This window comes from Oncorhynchus kisutch, linkage group LG10 (assembly GCF_002021735.2).
Source record: "Oncorhynchus kisutch isolate 150728-3 linkage group LG10, Okis_V2, whole genome shotgun sequence".
Taxonomy (NCBI): Eukaryota; Metazoa; Chordata; class Actinopteri; order Salmoniformes; family Salmonidae; genus Oncorhynchus; species Oncorhynchus kisutch.
Window position 1 is genome coordinate 20,414,083 of NC_034183.2, and position 17,978 is coordinate 20,432,060.

Sequence of the window (17,978 nt, forward strand, 5' to 3'; positions counted from 1 at the left end):
GAGGAGCAGAACAGAGCACTAGAGGAGAGTATCAGACTGCTGGTGGAGGAGAGGTTGAGGGGGATGGAGGAGAGGGTGAGGGGGATGGAGGAGAAGTTGAGGGGGACGGCGTGTGACAGAGAACAACCCACTAGAGAGGTGGCCACCCCCACAGAGAAGCCAGCAGAACAGCCCACCTCAGCACCCAACAAAAGTCTCGACACCACAGCAGAACAGTCCACACCAGACCCTGACCATAGAGTCGACATCACAGCAGAACAGTCCACACCAGACCCTGACCATAGAGTCGACATCACAGCACAACAGACAAATGAAGAACCCCAAGCCCAGAGGCTCTCACCCCCTCTGAGCACCCCCCCTGTCAGCCACCCTGATAGCCCTTCTGTCAACCCCCCCCACACCCACTGAGGACAAACACAAGACACAGATTGTACTACTTATGGACTCAAATGGGAAATATATAGAAGAAAAAATACTTTTTCCCAAACACAGTGTGTCTAAACTCTGGTGTCCAAACACCCAGCGTGCCCTAGACCTTCTGTCTGAGGCCAAACTAGGCTCACCCAGCCACATAATAATACACACAGGCACAAACGACCTGAGAGCACAGCAGGAAAGAGTGGCCACAGCACTGAAGGGAGTGATTGAAAAGGCTTCTTCTACTTTCCCCAACGCACAAGTGGTTATCTCCACCCTGCTACCACGAAAAGACTTCCACCCCGCCACAATACAGCGGGTAAATGCAAGTATTTCCCGTGACTGTGCCTCAAAACCAAACGTTTTCCTGGCCCACCACTCCACCCTGGACTTGAACAGCCTCTATGACCAGGTCCACCTCTACAAGGCAGCAGTGCCCACCTTTGCCCGGACTCTAAAGGACATCGCTCTCAAACGTATCCCCAACACTCCACACAGGAGTAACAGATCAATAGACACCCCACCCAGACCAGCGAGACACCCTCCCAGATCTGCAGGACCTCCCCCTGGACCTACACATAGAGGACCCACGCCAAGAGGAATTACATCCAGACCACAGTACACCCAGACACATCCACACCCCCACCCCAACCAATCAACACCCCCCCACGTCAACCATGCCCACACTCCATTTAGGCCCCCTCAGATCAGACCTATGCCACTCCTGCCCACCCCATGCACCCCACCCCCGCAAAGAGGGCCTCAACATGGAAGCCACACATACGCCCAGGTAGTGAGCGGGCAAACAGTCCCAACCCCCACTCTCACACTCGCCCAAGCCAATGGCATGTACCAGATGCTCAGCAGGCTTTGCTCACACTTACTGGCCTGAGGCTAAACCACGACCAACAACATTGGACACTCTATGGAACAAAAAGCCTTCACTATATTATCCTGGAATATCCAAGGCCTGAGGTCATCTGCCTTTGGCCTAAAGAGCAGAAACCCGGACTTCACCAAAGAAATCGGTAATACAGACATTGTCATCCTGCAAGAAACCTGGTATAGAGGAGATGGACCCACTGGTTGCCCTCTAGGTTACAGAGAGCTGGTAGTCCCATCCACCAAACTACCAGGTGTGAAACAGGGAAGGGACTCAGGGGGTATGCTAATTTGGTATAGAGCAGACCTAACTCACTCCATTAAATTAATCAAAACAGGAACATTCTACATTTGGCTAGAAATTCAAAAAGAAATTATCCTAACAGAGAAAAATGTCCTCCTGTGTGCTACCTATATCCCCCCACTAGAATCCCCATATTTTAATGAAGACAGCTTCTCCATCCTGGAGGGGGAAATCAATCATTTCCAGGCCCAGGGACATGTACTAGTCTGTGGTGACCTAAATGCCAGAACCGGACAAGAACCTGACACCCTCAGCACACAAGGGGACAAACACCTGCCTGGAGGTGACAGCATTTCCTCCCCCATATGCCCCCCTAGGCACAACTATGACAACATAACCAACAAAAACGGGTCACAACTCCTGCAGCTCTGTCGCACGCTGGGTATGTACATAGTCAACGGTAGGCTTCGAGGGGACTCCTATGGTAGGTACACCTATAGCTCATCTCTTGGCAGTAGTACTGTAGACTACTTTATCACTGACCTCAACCCAGAGTCTCTCAGAGCGTTCACAGTCAGCCCACTGACACCCCTATCAGACCACAGCAAAATCACAGTCTACTTAAACAGAGCAATACTCAATCATGAGGCATCAAAGCCAAAGGAACTGAGTAACATTAAGAAATGCTATAGATGGAAGGAATGCAGTTTGGAAACCTACCAAAAAACAATTAGGCAACAACAAATTCAATCCCTCTTAGACAATTTCCTGGGTAAAACGTTCCACTGTAATAGTGAAGGTGTAAACTTGGCAGTAGAAAATCTTAACAGTATATTTGACCTCTCAGCTTCCCTATCAAATCTAAAATCTCAAATAGAAAACCGAAGAAAATTAACAATAATGACAAATGGTTTGATGAAGAATGCAAAAATCTAAGAAAGAAATTGAGAAACCAGTCCAACCAAAAACATAGAGACCCGGAAAACCTGAGTCTACGCCTTCACTATGGTGAATCACTAAAAACAATACAGAAATACACTACGGAAAAAGAAGGAACAGCATGTCAGAAATCAGCTCAATGCAATTGAAGAATCCATAGACTCTAACCACTTCTGGGAAAATTGGAAAACACTAAACAAACAACAACACGAAGAATTATCTATCCAAAATGGAGATGTATGGGTAAACCACTTCTCCAATCTTTTTGGCTCTATAACAAAGAATAAAGAGCAAAAACATATACATGATCAAACACAGATCTTAGAATCAACTATTAAAGACTACCAGAACCCACTGGATTCTCCAATTACATTGAATGAGTTACAGGACAAAATAAAAACCCTCCAACCCAAAAAGGCCTGTGGTGTTGATGGTATCCTCAATGAAATGATCAAATATACAGACAACAAATTCCAATTGGCTATACTAAAACTCTTTAACATCATACTTAGCTCTGGCATCTTCCCCAATATTTGGAACCATGGACTGATCACCCCAATCCACAAAAGTGGAGACAAATTTGACCCCAATAACTACCGTGGAATATGTGTCAACAGTAACCTTGGGAAAATCCTCTGCATTATTATTAACAGCAGACTCGTACATTTCCTCAATGAAAACAATGTACTGAGCAAATGTCAAATTGGCTTTTTACCAAATTACCGTACAACAGACCATGTATTCACCCTGCACACCCTAATTGACAATCAAGCAAACCAAAACAAAGGCAAAGTCTTCTCATGCTTTGTTGATTTCAAAAAAGCCTTCGACTCAATCTGGCATGAGGGTCTGCTATACAAACTGATGGAAAGTGGTGTTGGGGGTAAAACATACGACATTATAAAATCCATGTACACAAACAACAAGTGTGCGGTTAAAATTGGCAAAAAACACACACATTTCTTCACACAGGGTCGTGGGGTTAGACAGGGATGCAGCTTAAGCCCCACCCTCTTCAACATATATATCAACGAATTGGCGAGGGCACTAGAAAAGTCTGCAGCACCCGGCCTCCCCCTGCTAGAATCCGAAGTCAAATGTCTGCTGTTTGCTGATGATCTGGTGCTTCTGTCACCAACCATGGAGGGCCTACAGCAGCACCTAGATCTTATGCACAGATTCTGTCAGACCTGGGCCCTGACAGTAAATCTCAGTAAGACCAAAATAATGGTGTTCCAAAAAAGGTCCAGTCACCAGGACCACAAATACAAATTCCATCTAGACACTGTTGCCCTAGAGCACACAAAAAACTATACATACCTTGGCCTAAACATCAGCACCACAGGTAACTTCCACAAAGCTGTGAACGATCTGAGAGACAAGGCAAGAAGGGCATTCTATGCCATCAAAAGAAACATAAATTTCAACATACCAATTAGGATCTGGCTAAAAATACTTGAATCAGTCATAGAGCCCATTGCCCTTTATGGTTGTGAGGTCTGGGGTCCGCTCACCAACCAAGACTTCACAAAATGGGACAAACACCAAAGACTCTGCACGCAGAATTCTGCAAAAATATCCTCCGTGTACAACGTAGAACACCAAATAATGCATGCAGAGCAGAATTAGGCCGATACCCACTAATTATCAAAATCCAGAAAAGAGCTGTTAAATTCTACAACCACCTAAAAGGAAGCGATTCACAAACCTTCCATAACAAAGCCATCACCTACAGAGAGATGAACCTGGAGAAGAGTCCCCTAAGCAAGCTGGTCCTGGGGCTCTGTTCACAAACACACACTACAGAGCCCCAGGACAGCAGCACAATTAGACCCAACCAAATCATGAGAAAACAAAAAGATAACTACTTAACACATTGGAAAGAATTAACAAAAAAACAGAGCAAACTAGAATGCTATTTGGCCCTACACAGAGAGTACACAGCGGCAGAATACCTGACCACTGTGACTGACCCAAAATTAAGGAAAGCCTTGACTATGTACAGACTCAGTGAGCATAGCCTTGCTATTGAGAAAGGCCGCCGTAGGCAGACTTGGCTCTCAAGAGAAGACAGGCTATGTGCTCACTGCCCACAAAATGAGGTGGAAACTGAGCTGCACTTCCTAACCTCCTGCCCAATGTATGACCATATTAGAGAGACATATTTCCCTCAGATTACACAGATCCACAAAGAATTCGAAAACAAATCCAATTTTGAAAAACTCCCATATCTACTGGGTGAAATTCCACAGTGTGCCATCACAGCAGCAAGATTTGTGACCTGTTGCCACGAGAAAAGGGCAACCAGTGAAGAACAAACACCATTGTAAATACAACCCATATTTATGCTTATTTATTTTATCTTGTGTCCTTTAGCCATTTGTACATTGCTAGAACACTGTATATATATATAATATGACATTTGTAATGTCTTTACTGTTTTGAAACTTCTGTATGTGTAATGTTTACTGTTCATTTTTGTTGTTTTTCACTTTATATATTCACTTTGTATGTTGTCTACCTCACTTGCTTTGGCAATGTTAACACATGTTTCCCATGCCAATAAAGCCCTTGAATTGAATTGAATTGAATTGAATTGAGAGAGAGAGAGAGAGAGAGAGAGAGAGAGAAAGCAAGCTTGAAAACAGTAGAGAGGAAAGGAGTGAGACCTTGCCACTCACACCAACACTCCATCACTCCAGTGTTAGGGTCAAGTAGTGACACACACCGACAGAGGAGCTAATGGTCTCTCTCTGCGCTGCCCTATGCACCTTGGCCTGCCAGTAGAGAGATTTCCAGGGATTCTCTGAGTAAGCTGTCAGAGTTTTACCTTGCTGAGTAACCATAGGCTTTTTCCAGCAAGGTAACCTAATACAGCATTTGACCAGGTCAACCTCTCTCCCACTCGCTTGCTATTCATACATTGTATGGGGAATATGAATGCGCCTCATGCCAGTGTGCTGTAGCAGAGCTTCAGGCTTTCTACAGGCCTCTCACAGGAGGCACCAGATGTTGGCATGTGACACTGCTGCCAGCGGTACACTGGTCACAGCGTGCCCTCCACTCTCTCTTCTCTCTGCCCATGTCTGTTCTCTCTGCAGGTCAGTTGCTCTGTGAGGCTCCCTGCCTGTCTGACAGTCTACCCTGCCTCCAGTTCTATCTCTCTGTATTCTGTACTCGTCCTCTTCCTGTTCTTCTCTCTCCGTTTTGTTTGATTTCTTTATTGTTCTCTCTCATCCCCTCTCCCTCCCTCATCTCTGCTCTTTCATCCTCTGTTTCTCTTCTCTTCTGATCTCTTTCTCATTCTCTCATTGCTCATTTGCTCAAATATTTGCTCATGACATGACATTAGTTTGGCTTTATTGTCCCAATAAAAAGGTAATGCTAATTATCTCTCTGTACTATGCTTATTCTATTTCTGTCTGTGTGGAGCTGGTGGTTGACTGACAGGCAGTACAGGCTGAGCTCTGTGCTGAAGGAGGCTGTTGGAGTGGTCAGAATTTGTGTCAGACCACGTCATCACAGTTTAACCAGCAGACTGACAGCTCTCTATAGCCCAGCTCCAGTGACAGCATGATGGCTGATGGAGGCTAGTGGGTTGGAAGGAGTTCTTCAGTCTATGGCTCAAGGTGAGGTGACAGGATGTTTTGTTACGGCTTCGCTCTCTCTTCTCTCTCCACCTGGGGCTTAATCTCTCTTTCGACCTCTCTCCCCATCTCTTTCTCCACTCTCTGCACACACTCAAACTCTTTGTCATTTCTGTCCATGTCTGTCTGCTTTCTCTTCCTTTACTTCTCCCATATGCTTCCTCAGCACCTGGTAAGGCCCCAGTGTGTATTCTCCTCCTGCCTCAACCCGGGGCCCGGTGGACATATCCAGGTGTGACTCCCAACCTGTCTCCTTGGTGTCGCAGCCTCACAGCTCCCCTGTCAACTGTGTCTTCTTGATGGCTCCTCTGAGGCTGGGTCCCCAGAGAGCCCTGCACTTCCCCACAGGGGACTTCTCCAGCCGAGAACCAGGCACCATCTGGTCAGGCCAAATCTATTACAACGAAGCCTATTCCTAGCCCCAGGATAGCATGAAGCATAGCCTAGCTGGACTTGTCTCACCTCCATGTTACAGTATCTTCTTAAATTGTCTCTCTAACTTGCTGCTATAAAAAGCACCCCTCCCTTTCACCTGCAGACTCGGAGGTGCTCTCATATCCTCCTCTCATAGCCTCCCGTGCTCCTCTAACTCCCTGACCTCCTGCAGTTCCAGGGGGTTAGGTTGACCTGTGCTGTGAGGAGGATCATGTGCTCAGAAGAAACTCAAGCCTCTCTTTAATCCACTCAGACAGAAAGGACCAGGGGCAGGAGAAGTGGACATGCTGAAGAACTGGAAACCCAGAAGGATTTGGCGTTTGTGTTGCTAGGCTAGCTAACGCTGACATCATAGACCAGGATTGGAGATAGAGGCCTGAGCAGCTGCAGGCCGTTTCATGGGGCTGTAAACTCTATTGTGGGTTTGTAGGTATGACAACCTGAAGAATAACAAGCAAACATCAAGGGAAGCTGGTGGGAAACTCTTAAACCAGAGCTCTTTTTCCACTATTCCCACGCTGTTAGCACATGTGCACACGCGGGAGATGATAGAATATCTCAAATTGGCCACTCCAGATTGACCAAATCCTCTTCCCTGCTGTTCCCAAAACACGCAATTTGTCTGGTAAGGCTTCTAAAAGTATGGCGCAGAGGACCACACGTGGTTGGGAAGGTTTATGGCGTACCCCTCTCTGTCTCTCTCTTCCCCCTCTCTTTCTTAAACTTCCCCCTTTCTCTCTCTCTGTCACTCTCTCTCTCTGCCTCCAGCTGTTTATAATGGAGCATAGCTATGGAGCGGTTCCCAGGCGGGTAGTGCGTGTTAGTGTGTGTTAGTGTGTGTTAGTGTGTGTTCAGCTGGGCCTCTCCCTGGCATGCTGGACACAATGTTATCTAGGAGTCAGTGTTGGCCCTGTGTAAACCATCCATCTCTCTCTGCAGGCACATCCCATCCCTCTCCCATCCCTCTCCCAGCCCTCCGGCCAAAGATAAGATGCAGCTGATGAAACCGTTTTAAGTCTTAAAGGGTGGCGGGCGGGAGAGCTGCAGATGTGTCCCGTTATTGACTTCCTTGTCCTTCAAAGGGGTTTGAGAGTGTCTTCCTTCCCCTCTCTCTTCTCTCCCTCTCCCTCCCTCTCTTCTCTCCCCTCCCTCTCTTCTCTCCACTCCCTCTCTCCCCCTCCCTCCCTCTCTTCTCTCCCCTCCCTCTCTCTCCCCTCCCCTCCCTCTCTTCTCTCCACTCCCTCTCCCTCCCTCTCTTCTCTCCCTCTCTCCCTCCTCTCTTCTCTCCTCGTCTCTCCCCTCCCTCCCTCCCTCTCTTCTCTCCACTCCCAACTCTCTCCCCTCCCTCTCTCTCCCCTCCCCTCCCTCTCTTCTTCTTCTCCTCCCTCTCTCTCCCCTCCCATCTCTTCTCTCCACTCCCTCATCCTCCCCCTCCTCCCTCTCTTCTCTCCCCTCCCTCTCTCCCCCTCCCTCCCTCTTCTCTCCACTCTCTCTCTCCCCCTCCCTCCCTCTCTCTCTCCCTCTCTCTCTCTCTCTCCCCTCCCTCTCTCCCCCCCCTCCCTCTCTTCTCTCCCCTCCTCTCTCTCCTCCCCTCTCTCCTCTCCCTCCCTCTCTTCCCTCCCTCCCCTCTCTTCTCTCCCCTCCCTCTCTCCCCTCCCTCTCTCTCTCCCCTCTCCCTTCCTCCCTCTCTCTCTCCCCTCCCTCCCCTCTCCCCTCTCTCTCTCTCTCCCCTCCCTTTCTCCCTCTCCCTCTCTTCTCACCCCTCCCTTTCTCCCTCTCCCTCTCTTCTCTCCCTCTCTCCCCTGCCTCTCTTCTCTCCCCTCCCTCTCTTCTCTCCCCTCCCCTCCCTCTCTTCTCTCCCCTCCCTCTCTCCTCCTCCCTCTCTTCTCTCCCCCTCCCTCTCTCCCCCTCCCTCTTCTCTCCCCCTCCCTCTCTTCTCTCCCCCTCCCTCTCTTATCTCCCCTCCCTCTCTCCCCCTCCCTTTCTTCTCTCCCCTCCCTCTCTCCCCCTCCCTCTCTTCTCTCCCTCTCTTCCCTCCCCTCCCCTCACTCTCTTCTCTCCCCTCCCTCTCTCCTCCTCCCTCTCTTCTCTCCCCCCCTCTCTTCCTCTCCTGGCTGCCACAACAGCAGCCATTACGAGTAGAGGATGTTATTTGAGCTGACATTAGTTGAGATTTGCCCTCTGCTGATATAGATCCTGCTGGCTTCTCTGCTGATATAGATCCTGCTGGCTCCTCTGCTGATATACATCCTGCTGACTCCTCTGCTGCTGATATACATCCTGCTGGCTCCTCTGCTGCTGATATACATCCTGCTGGTTCCTCTGCTGATATACATCCTGCTGACTCCTCTGCTGATATACATCCTGCTGACTCCTCTGCTGATATACATCCTGCTGACTCCTCTGCTGATATACATCCTGCTGGCTCCTCTGCTGATATACATCCTGCTGGCTCCTCTGCTGCTGATATACATCCTGCTGGTTCCTCTGCTGATATACATCCTGCTGACTCCTCTGCTGATATACATCCTGCTGACTCCTCTGCTGATATACATCCTGCTGGCTCCTCTGCTGATATACATCCTGCTGACTCCTCTGCTGATATACATCCTGCTGGCTCCTCTGCTGATATACATCTTGCTGACTCCTCTGCTGATATACATCATGCTGGCTCCTCTGCTGATATACATCCTGCTGGCTCCTCTGCTGATATACATCCTGCTGGCTCCTCTGCTGATATACATCCGGCTGGCTCCTCTGCTGATATACATCTTGCTGACTCCTCTGCTGATATACATCATGCTGGCTCCTCTGCTGATAACATCCTGCTGGCTCCTCTGCTGATATACATCTTGCTGACTCCTCTGCTGATATACATCATGCTGGCTCCTCTGCTGATATACATCCTGCTGGCTCCTCTGCTGATATACATCCTGCTGGCTCCTCTGCTGCTGATATACATCCTGCTGGTTCCTCTGCTGATATACATCCTGCTGACTCCTCTGCTGATATACATCCTGCTGACTCCTCTGCTGATATACATCCTGCTGGCTCCTCTGCTGATATACATCCTGCTGACTCCTCTGCTGATATACATCCTGCTGGCTCCTCTGCTGATATACATCTTGCTGACTCCTCTGCTGATATACATCATGCTGGCTCCTCTGCTGATATACATCATGCTGGCTCCTCTGCTGATATACATCCTGCTGGCTCCTCTGCTGATATACATCCTGCTGGCTCCTCTGCTGCTGATATACATCCTGCTGGTTCCTCTGCTGATATACATCCTGCTGACTCCTCTGCTGATATACATCCTGCTGACTCCTCTGCTGATATACATCCTGCTGGCTCCTCTGCTGATATACATCCTGCTGACTCCTCTGCTGATATACATCATGCTGGCTCCTCTGCTGATATACATCATGCTGGCTCCTCTGCTGATAACATCCTGCTGGCTCCTCTGCTGATATACATCCTGCTGGTTCCTCTGCTGATATACATCCTGCTGACTCCTCTGCTGATATACATCCTGCTGGCTCCTCTGCTGATATACATCATGCTGGCTCCTCTGCTGATATACATCCTGCTGACTCCTCTGCTGATATACATCCTGCTGGCTCCTCTGCTGATATACATCCTGCTGGCTCCTCTGCTGCTGATATACATCCTGCTGGTTCCTCTGCTGCTGATATACATCCTGCTGACTCCTCTGCTGATATACATCCTGCTGACTCCTCTGCTGATATACATCCTGCTGGCTCCTCTGCTGATATACATCCTGCTGACTCCTCTGCTGATATACATCATGCTGACTCCTCTGCTGATATACATCCTGCTGGCTCCTCTGCTGATATACATCCTGCTGACTCCTCTGCTGATATACATCCTGCTGACTCCTCTGCTGATATACATCATGCTGGCTCCTCTGCTGATATACATCATGCTGGCTCCTCTGCTGATATACATCTTGCTGACTCCTCTGCTGATATACATCATGCTGGCTCCTCTGCTGATATACATCCTGCTGGCTCCTCTGCTGATATACATCCTGCTGGCTCCTCTGCTGATATACATCCTGCTGGCTCCTCTGCTGATATACATCCTGCTGACTCCTCTGCTGATATACATCCTGCTGACTCCTCTGCTGATATACATCCTGCTGGCTCCTCTGCTGATATACATCCTGCTGGCTCCTCTGCTGATATACATCCTGCTGGCTCCTCTGCTGATATACATCCTGCTGGCTCCTCTGCTGATATACATCCTGCTGGCTCCTCTGCTGATATACATCCTGCTGGCTCCTCTGCTGATATACATCCTGCTGGCTCCTCTGCTGATATACATCCTGCTGGCTCCTCTGCTGATATACATCCTGCTGGCTCCTCTGCTGATATACATCCTGCTGGCTCCTCTGCATGGGAGACCTGCATCGATTCCCTATTAGTCTGCTCTGTATACACAGCACACACACTATCTCTCAGGTGATAGCCCAATGCTTCTGCATTATATATAGTATATAAGACACATACACACAATGCAGCTCTGGGGACCTTTCCTCTCCTCCCTTGCATTGTTCAATCTGTTTATTATGCTTTCTCTGCAAACATCTTCAGCCTCATCTAATCCTTCTATTACCAAGCAGCATCCCTCGTTCCTTCTCTTTCTATTGCATCACTCTAATCTCTTCAAAATAACAACCTTTTTCTTCCATTTCATCACTCCAATCATTTAACAGCACGTTTTGCCTCTCTAAAAGTAAATGCTTGTGGCAAATACATGTGCCTAATCCAGAACTGTACCTTCTCCATAAACCCCAACCATCCCCCTCTTTTCAGGGACTTCCCTGTCTATCAGTCAGTCTGTCCATCTGTCTGTGTCGGTTTGTCTCTTTGTCTGTCTGTCTGTGTGTGTGTGTGTCTGTGTGTACCTGTTAGCGGGGGTGGAGAAGACTCCCAGGATGATGTCCCTGCCGTGCATCCTGATGACAGGGCTGGTGGAGTGGAGCAGGTTGAAGTAGAAGTGGGAGTCTCCAGGGACGGAGCAGTTCAGTCTGGCCTTCAGGAACGACGTCCACTGCTTCTCCAACACCCTCTGAGAGCCCCCCAGGTCCGCCTTACACACCCGAGACACCCGAGACACCTGTACCTGAACACACATGCACGCAAGCACGTGGAACAGACAGAACAGTCAATGACCTCGCACCAAACTACATATCAATGACCATGTACAGAGTTTTCCACGCTGGGACAGTATAAAGCACACATTAGATTTAGTGGTTGATATATTCATGGGCTCATGGATATATATTTAAGCACTAAGGCCCGAGGGGGTGTGGTATATGGCCAGCAGTAAAAATAACTGTTTTGTCATGCCTGTGGTATACAGTTAGATATACCACGGTTGTCAGCCAATCAGCATTCAGGGCTCAAACCACCCAGTTTTATACCACAATAAACATTCTTCCAAAATGAAGATGAAACCCTTTTTAACAAGTTGTGTGATAAAAAGAAAGTATTTGCAATGCGTACGACCACATTTGACAGATCATTGTTTTAAAATGGTAAATTAATATGTATTATTCCAGGATATGTCAGTGCATTTCAAATGTGTTCTTTGAACAATCTCAACCCACACAACTGTGGTACAGTGTAAGTCTCCACTTACTGGGAGCCCTATAAACATGCAGCACGAAATGCCTGCGCCAGCACATTTCCACCAAATGTGAATAGCTAATTTATTAGATAAAAAGGCTTCTTGTTACTGTCCTATTTTTTCATGAGCACGTATCCCAAATCTGATATGACTGATGCCATTTGGAGCTGTTATGAAAACGCTTTCCCCCTGTCTAATTGAGACGCAAGGTTGTTCGCATAGCCCACTGTTATTATATTAGATATGCTACAGCACAGATACACAGGAACACAGATACACAGAAACACAGATACACAGATAAATGGAAAAAGGTCATCAGAAGCACTAGGCTGGTATTGACATCTGAATAATTACATGAGATGGAACATCCAGGCAGGCAGACACACTACACACAGGGGAGTGTCCAAAGCTTTACCAGTTTGTCTCGTACCTTCTCCAGATAGTTCAACTCCACGGCCATCTCTCTGAAGAAGAAGTAGATGTGAGGACCCCATTCAACTGAACTGACAAAATAGGGCTCTGGAAAAGGAGGGGAGAGGACCATGTTACACAGCAATAGCTACCCTAAGAGCTATCGGATGCCTCCCTAAATCCCAGCCACAAACACCAGGGTTGTGTTTGGTATGCACCAAATGAGAGAAAATGGATGGAAATAGAGGTGTCAGGGAGGTGGCTCATTTTCGTTGTCAGTTTCAAAACATTCTTGTGTCATGCCTACTGAACCCCATCAGGCATAGCCCACAGGCACAGAGCAGACTAGAGCCCTGGCTCCTCTGACATCAGCAGGGATGTAGTGAATCTGATCCAGATATTGATCATGATACTAAGTGATGTAGACATAAACACATCGCCTTTAAACAACAACAACAGAGACAATACACACACACACAAATACAAATAAATACACACACACACACACACACACACACACACACACACACACACACACACACACACACACACACACACAGACACACGCATACACACAATTGCACACACACACACACAAACAAATACACACAAATAAACATGTTTAACCGAGGGGCGTACCTCTGAACCATTTGGAGTCGTGTTTGACAGTGCGGAGTGCAGGACTGTCCCCCAGGCTACGGTAGATCACTGCATCTATTGCCAGGAAGTCCGTCACAGTGGCCGTAAACAGATTCCCCTCTGGCAAAAACACACACCAGATCAGTGAGAATGGGAAATCGAGACACTTACAGCTCAACCTATAAAGAAATTGCAGAGGATAGTTTATATAATGACAGGATAGTTTATATAATCAATGCATATGACTGTTGACCAATGAACAATGTATAATTGGATGACAACACACCCCAGACAATGACGAGACAGCCTATACGGAGGAGGTCAGAGACCTGGCCGTGTGGTGCCAGTGTAACGGATGTGAAACGGCTAGCTTAATTAGCGGAGACCTTGAAGTAGTAGTTCCCCTTGCTCTGCAAGGGCCGCGGCTTTTGTGGAGCAATGGGTAACGATGCTTCGTGGGTGTCAGTTGTTGATGTGTGCAGAGGGTCCCTGGTTCGCGCCCGGGTATGGGCGAGGGGACGGTCTAAAGTTATACTGTTACACCAAAACAACAACCTCTCCCTCAACGTGATCAAGACAAAGGAGATGATTGTGGACTACAGGAAAAAGAGGACCGAGCACACCCCCATTCTCATCGACGAGGCTGCAGTGGAGCAGGTTGAGAGCTTCAAGTTCCTTGGTGTCCACATCACCAACAAACTAACACGGTCCAAGCACACCATGACAGTCGTGAAGAGGGCACGACAAAACCTATTCTCCCTCAGGAGACTGAAAAGATTTGGCATGGGTCCTCAGATCCTCAAAAGGTTCTACAGCTGCACCATCGAGAGTATCCTGACTGGTTGCATCACTGCCTAGTATGGCAACTGTTCGGCCTCCGACCGCAAGGCACTACAGAGGGTAGTGAGTACGGCCCAGTACATCACTGGGGCCAAGCTTCCTACCTTTCTAGGACCTCTATACCTCTATACGCCAAGTCTAGGTCCAAGAGGCTTCTTAACAGCTTCCACCCCAAAGCCATAAGACTCCTGAACATCTAATCAAATGGCTACCCAGACTATTTGCAATGCCCCCCCCCCCTTTACACCGCTGCTATTCTCTGTTGTTATCATCTATGCATAGTCACTTAATAACTTTACCTACATGTACATATTACCTCAACTAATCAGTGCCTCCGCATATTGACTCTGTACCGGTACCCCCCTGTATATAGTCTCGCTATTGTTATTTTACTGCTGCTCTTTAATGACTTGTTACTTTTATTTCTTATTCTTATTCATATATATTTATTTATTAAATTGCATTGTTAGTTAGGGGCACATAAGTAAGCATTTCACTGTTAGGTCTACAACTGTTGTATTCGGCGCATGTGACTAATACAATTTGATTTGATTTGAGATAATTCCAGTTGTCACGGATCCTTCCGGAACTGTCATTACGCACACCAGGTCCCTATTCCCATTTGATTAGTAATTGTATAAGTGTGCCCTTTGTTCACCATTGTCCTGTCGATTATTGTTCCAATGTCCGTTGGTCGTGTGAGTACCTTTGCTGTGTTGTTTTGGCATTCGTGCCGCTTGTATTGTGCAGAAGATTACGGGTCGAGTGCGATTGTGTATTTATTCGAGGTACTCCTCGCTCTTTTGTTTGGGTCTCAACCCTGTGTTTTGTATCGTGTATGTTTTGTCTTGGTCCCCGTGCCTATACATGGCACGCTGTAATTTGGGTAAATAAAAAACCCTATTACGCATTCCTGCGCCTGTCTCCCGACCATTTATACCGATGTGACACCAGTGGTGCAGAGTGGACAAATTCACTCTATTTCTACTGCCCAGTAATGTGTAATAAAGGCTTCCTATTGTTTTAGCCACTGCCATTGTTGACGTGGTGATGGGAACCTGCTACAGAATGAGGTATTTAAAGCAATGATAGTGTTTTCTCCTCACCGGCGAACAGAGCCACGTTGGCGTGTTTAGGGTCATAGGGGCAGCGGGCCATGCCACTGACCGTCTCTCCCACCATCTCCAGTGTGTCTCCCTGAAACACACACACACACAGTTCACTATATAGTGTTGCTGGGAAACAAAGAGTGAAGTTTACCTTCACATACAGTAAACATATTTTTTAACTCTGCATAGTTGGGAAGTGGGGAAGGACCAGTAATCAAGCACCAATTGTACTTGGTGCATGTTACAAATAAAATGTTATTTGATTTGACATACATGCCGACAGATTATGGCAATTAGTATATATTATAACATATTCACAGCATTGTTATTCTCCCTCTGCAATCGTGCAAATACTGAAGACAACAACAAGAACAGCAACAAATAAACACAAACACAACCTTTTGAAATGCAGATAAACAACCACAGGCCAAATCAAAGTCACACAGACGCCAACACCGATTGAAAATGAATTAAATAAATGAAACACTGTGGTTGTCATTAAAAGCAGCTATAAATAAACCCTAGGTGTGCTAACTAGTCCCAGGAGAAGCCCTGAGGCCGTCAGCCCTACACAGGTTCCACTGCTCATTAACAGCCAGAGATAATGGGCCAGGTATAGAGGAGGGAGTCAGTGTGCTGGTATGTTGGAGATGTGACAGACTGAACATAACACTTCTCTGAAAGCCTTTGACACTTAAACTGGATGCCCCTATCCCCCATCTCCTTCCTCCCTCCTTCACAAGCTTTTTCAACTCGTTAGTCTGATTGGAAGAGTCTGGATGTGGCTGTAAAACGGAGCAGGTAGATAAGTAGCTCCGAGGTGTGCTCTTCCAGGACAGAGTGTATGACCGGGAGGGAGCAACTCCAGGTACATGAGCAGTGCAACCACTTAGCGTTTTCCTTCTACTTGCCTGCCTGGGTTTCACCAGAGGCGAAGAAACGAACCAGCCAGACACATCATAAGCACAGCCTCCTCCTTGGTTCCAGCTGACCCTCTCCCAGCCCTCAGCTCTGCACTATGACCATCTGTCTCTGCCGCTCTACAAAAACAACCTCCACAGTTTAAGCGTGGTGCAATAGCTACTGATATCTAGCCGATATCTAGCCTCTCTCTGTCTCTGCCTTAGGTACAAAACAAATGACAGAAAACAAGTTGTACATTTGTGAGTAAGCAACATGCTTAATCATGTTTGTGAGCGAGCTCCAGATTCCAGAGAAAAGGAATAGTCCATTTATCAACGATGCACCAATCATTAGGCTTGATGCATGGCTGGACTGCTCACAGGTAGAGATGTGCTCAGCTTCCCCAAGCAGCAATGACTTCTGTTTGAGTTTGACAGACAGCGTGTGTGTTCTATAGGTACTCACAGTATAGTTGGCACACAGCGGATTGAAGGCGTTGGTCCCACAGACAAACAGACCTCCTTGTCGACTCAGCAAAACCTTCATGAAGTTCCGACACTCGTCCTGATAGGAGAGAGAGAGAAATGAGGAGGTCCTAATCAGAGTGGATAGTCTGTGACTTATTATCCTACTGCAAGGTGAAATGAGGCTTCTAAATGCATGATGGGAGAAATGATCACATCAGAATTATCAAATCAGAGTGGATAGTCTGTGACTTATTATCCTTTTGCTAGGTGAAATGAGGCTTCTAAATGCATGATGGGAGGAATTATCACATCATTAACACTGTCAATCTCCTCATTACTCAGCCCTACAGAGGTTCCCAGTCTGCCCGCCTGTAGCATCAAAGACTTTCCATTGGCTCACACCAGCTATTGATTGACAGATGGAAATCCCAGCTAACTTTGTACTTTCAACCAACACTCCCTTTACTGCGGTCGTACAACCCTTATTACCATGACTACCATATTAACAAGCAGCGCAGCAATCACCAGCAGATCCAATTTGTAATTGATAGTTCAACATTTTATTTATTTCATCTGTGTGAGTGTGTGTCAGTGCAGTGAGTTGTATCCCTGTACATCTAAATCCCTAGTGGCCTGTACCCCTCTCGCTCCCCTCTCCTGTCCAAGTCAGCGTGGCTCCAGCTCCAGCTCCTGGCCCTGTGCCTGGTGTCTCAGCCCCTCCACCACGGGGGAGCAGAGCCACTGATGTCATTGGAGGGAAAGGGGGGTGTGGGGATGGGAGAAGGTGGAGGGCTATTCCAGATGCTCCAGCCCCAAACAGGGTTCTGTTTGTCCACGGTGGAGCAGAGTGGCCCGAGCAGGAGCGGCGGGAGGCAGCAATGTGTGTTGAGTGAGGCGAGGTTAGAATTCCCCACACCGCTGTGGTACTAGACAGGGAGACGTGTGACAGCCACTACTAACTGCATACTAAATCATGAGTGTGTGTGTGTGTGTCACTGCACAGATTCATTGTTTGTGTCAGTGTGATTTGCATGTTTGTTTTTCAGTGGGACTGCGGTCTATAGGCTGAAAGCATAAAGCCAGATGTAACACATTACCTGCTAAAAGACAGAACGAGACACAGCGCCAAAATCTCAGTTAAGATTGTACAATAAATACCATCACATGAAGTGTGGGCTTTTGGCATGGCCCTGCAACGTAAATTGAAATACAGGATGTCTGCCATTTAAACAACAGGGAATTATACTGTTTGGAAGCCTCTCGTCTCTTGCATCATTGTGAGCCATGGTGTCTCACTTTATTCGCTTGAATGGTGTTTCGCTTTAATTCTTTTTTTATTTTAGAATCTGCCTCCATATACAGATACATACACAGCCTCGTCAATCCATCC

The 17,978-nt window shown here is 47.4% G+C and overlaps 1 protein-coding gene across 5 annotated transcripts in view; it reads right to left on the minus strand.

The window, feature by feature from the left end:
- Positions 1-17,978, minus strand: part of LOC109898773 (semaphorin-6B) — a 142,879-nt gene that overhangs the window by 39,601 nt on the left and 85,300 nt on the right. For 4 of the 5 annotated variants that reach the window (XM_031833289.1, XM_031833292.1, XM_020493867.2 and 1 more), the window contains 5 exons: positions 16,587-16,685; positions 15,216-15,306; positions 13,270-13,389; positions 12,650-12,738; positions 11,495-11,712 (listed from right to left, as the gene is read on the minus strand). In XM_031833289.1, coding sequence (XP_031689149.1) covers positions 11,495-11,712; positions 12,650-12,738; positions 13,270-13,389; positions 15,216-15,306; positions 16,587-16,685 — 617 coding nt within the window. The remainder of the gene's footprint in view (positions 1-11,494; positions 11,713-12,649; positions 12,739-13,269; positions 13,390-15,215; positions 15,307-16,586; positions 16,686-17,978) is intronic. The other variant, XM_031833290.1, reaches the window with a different exon arrangement.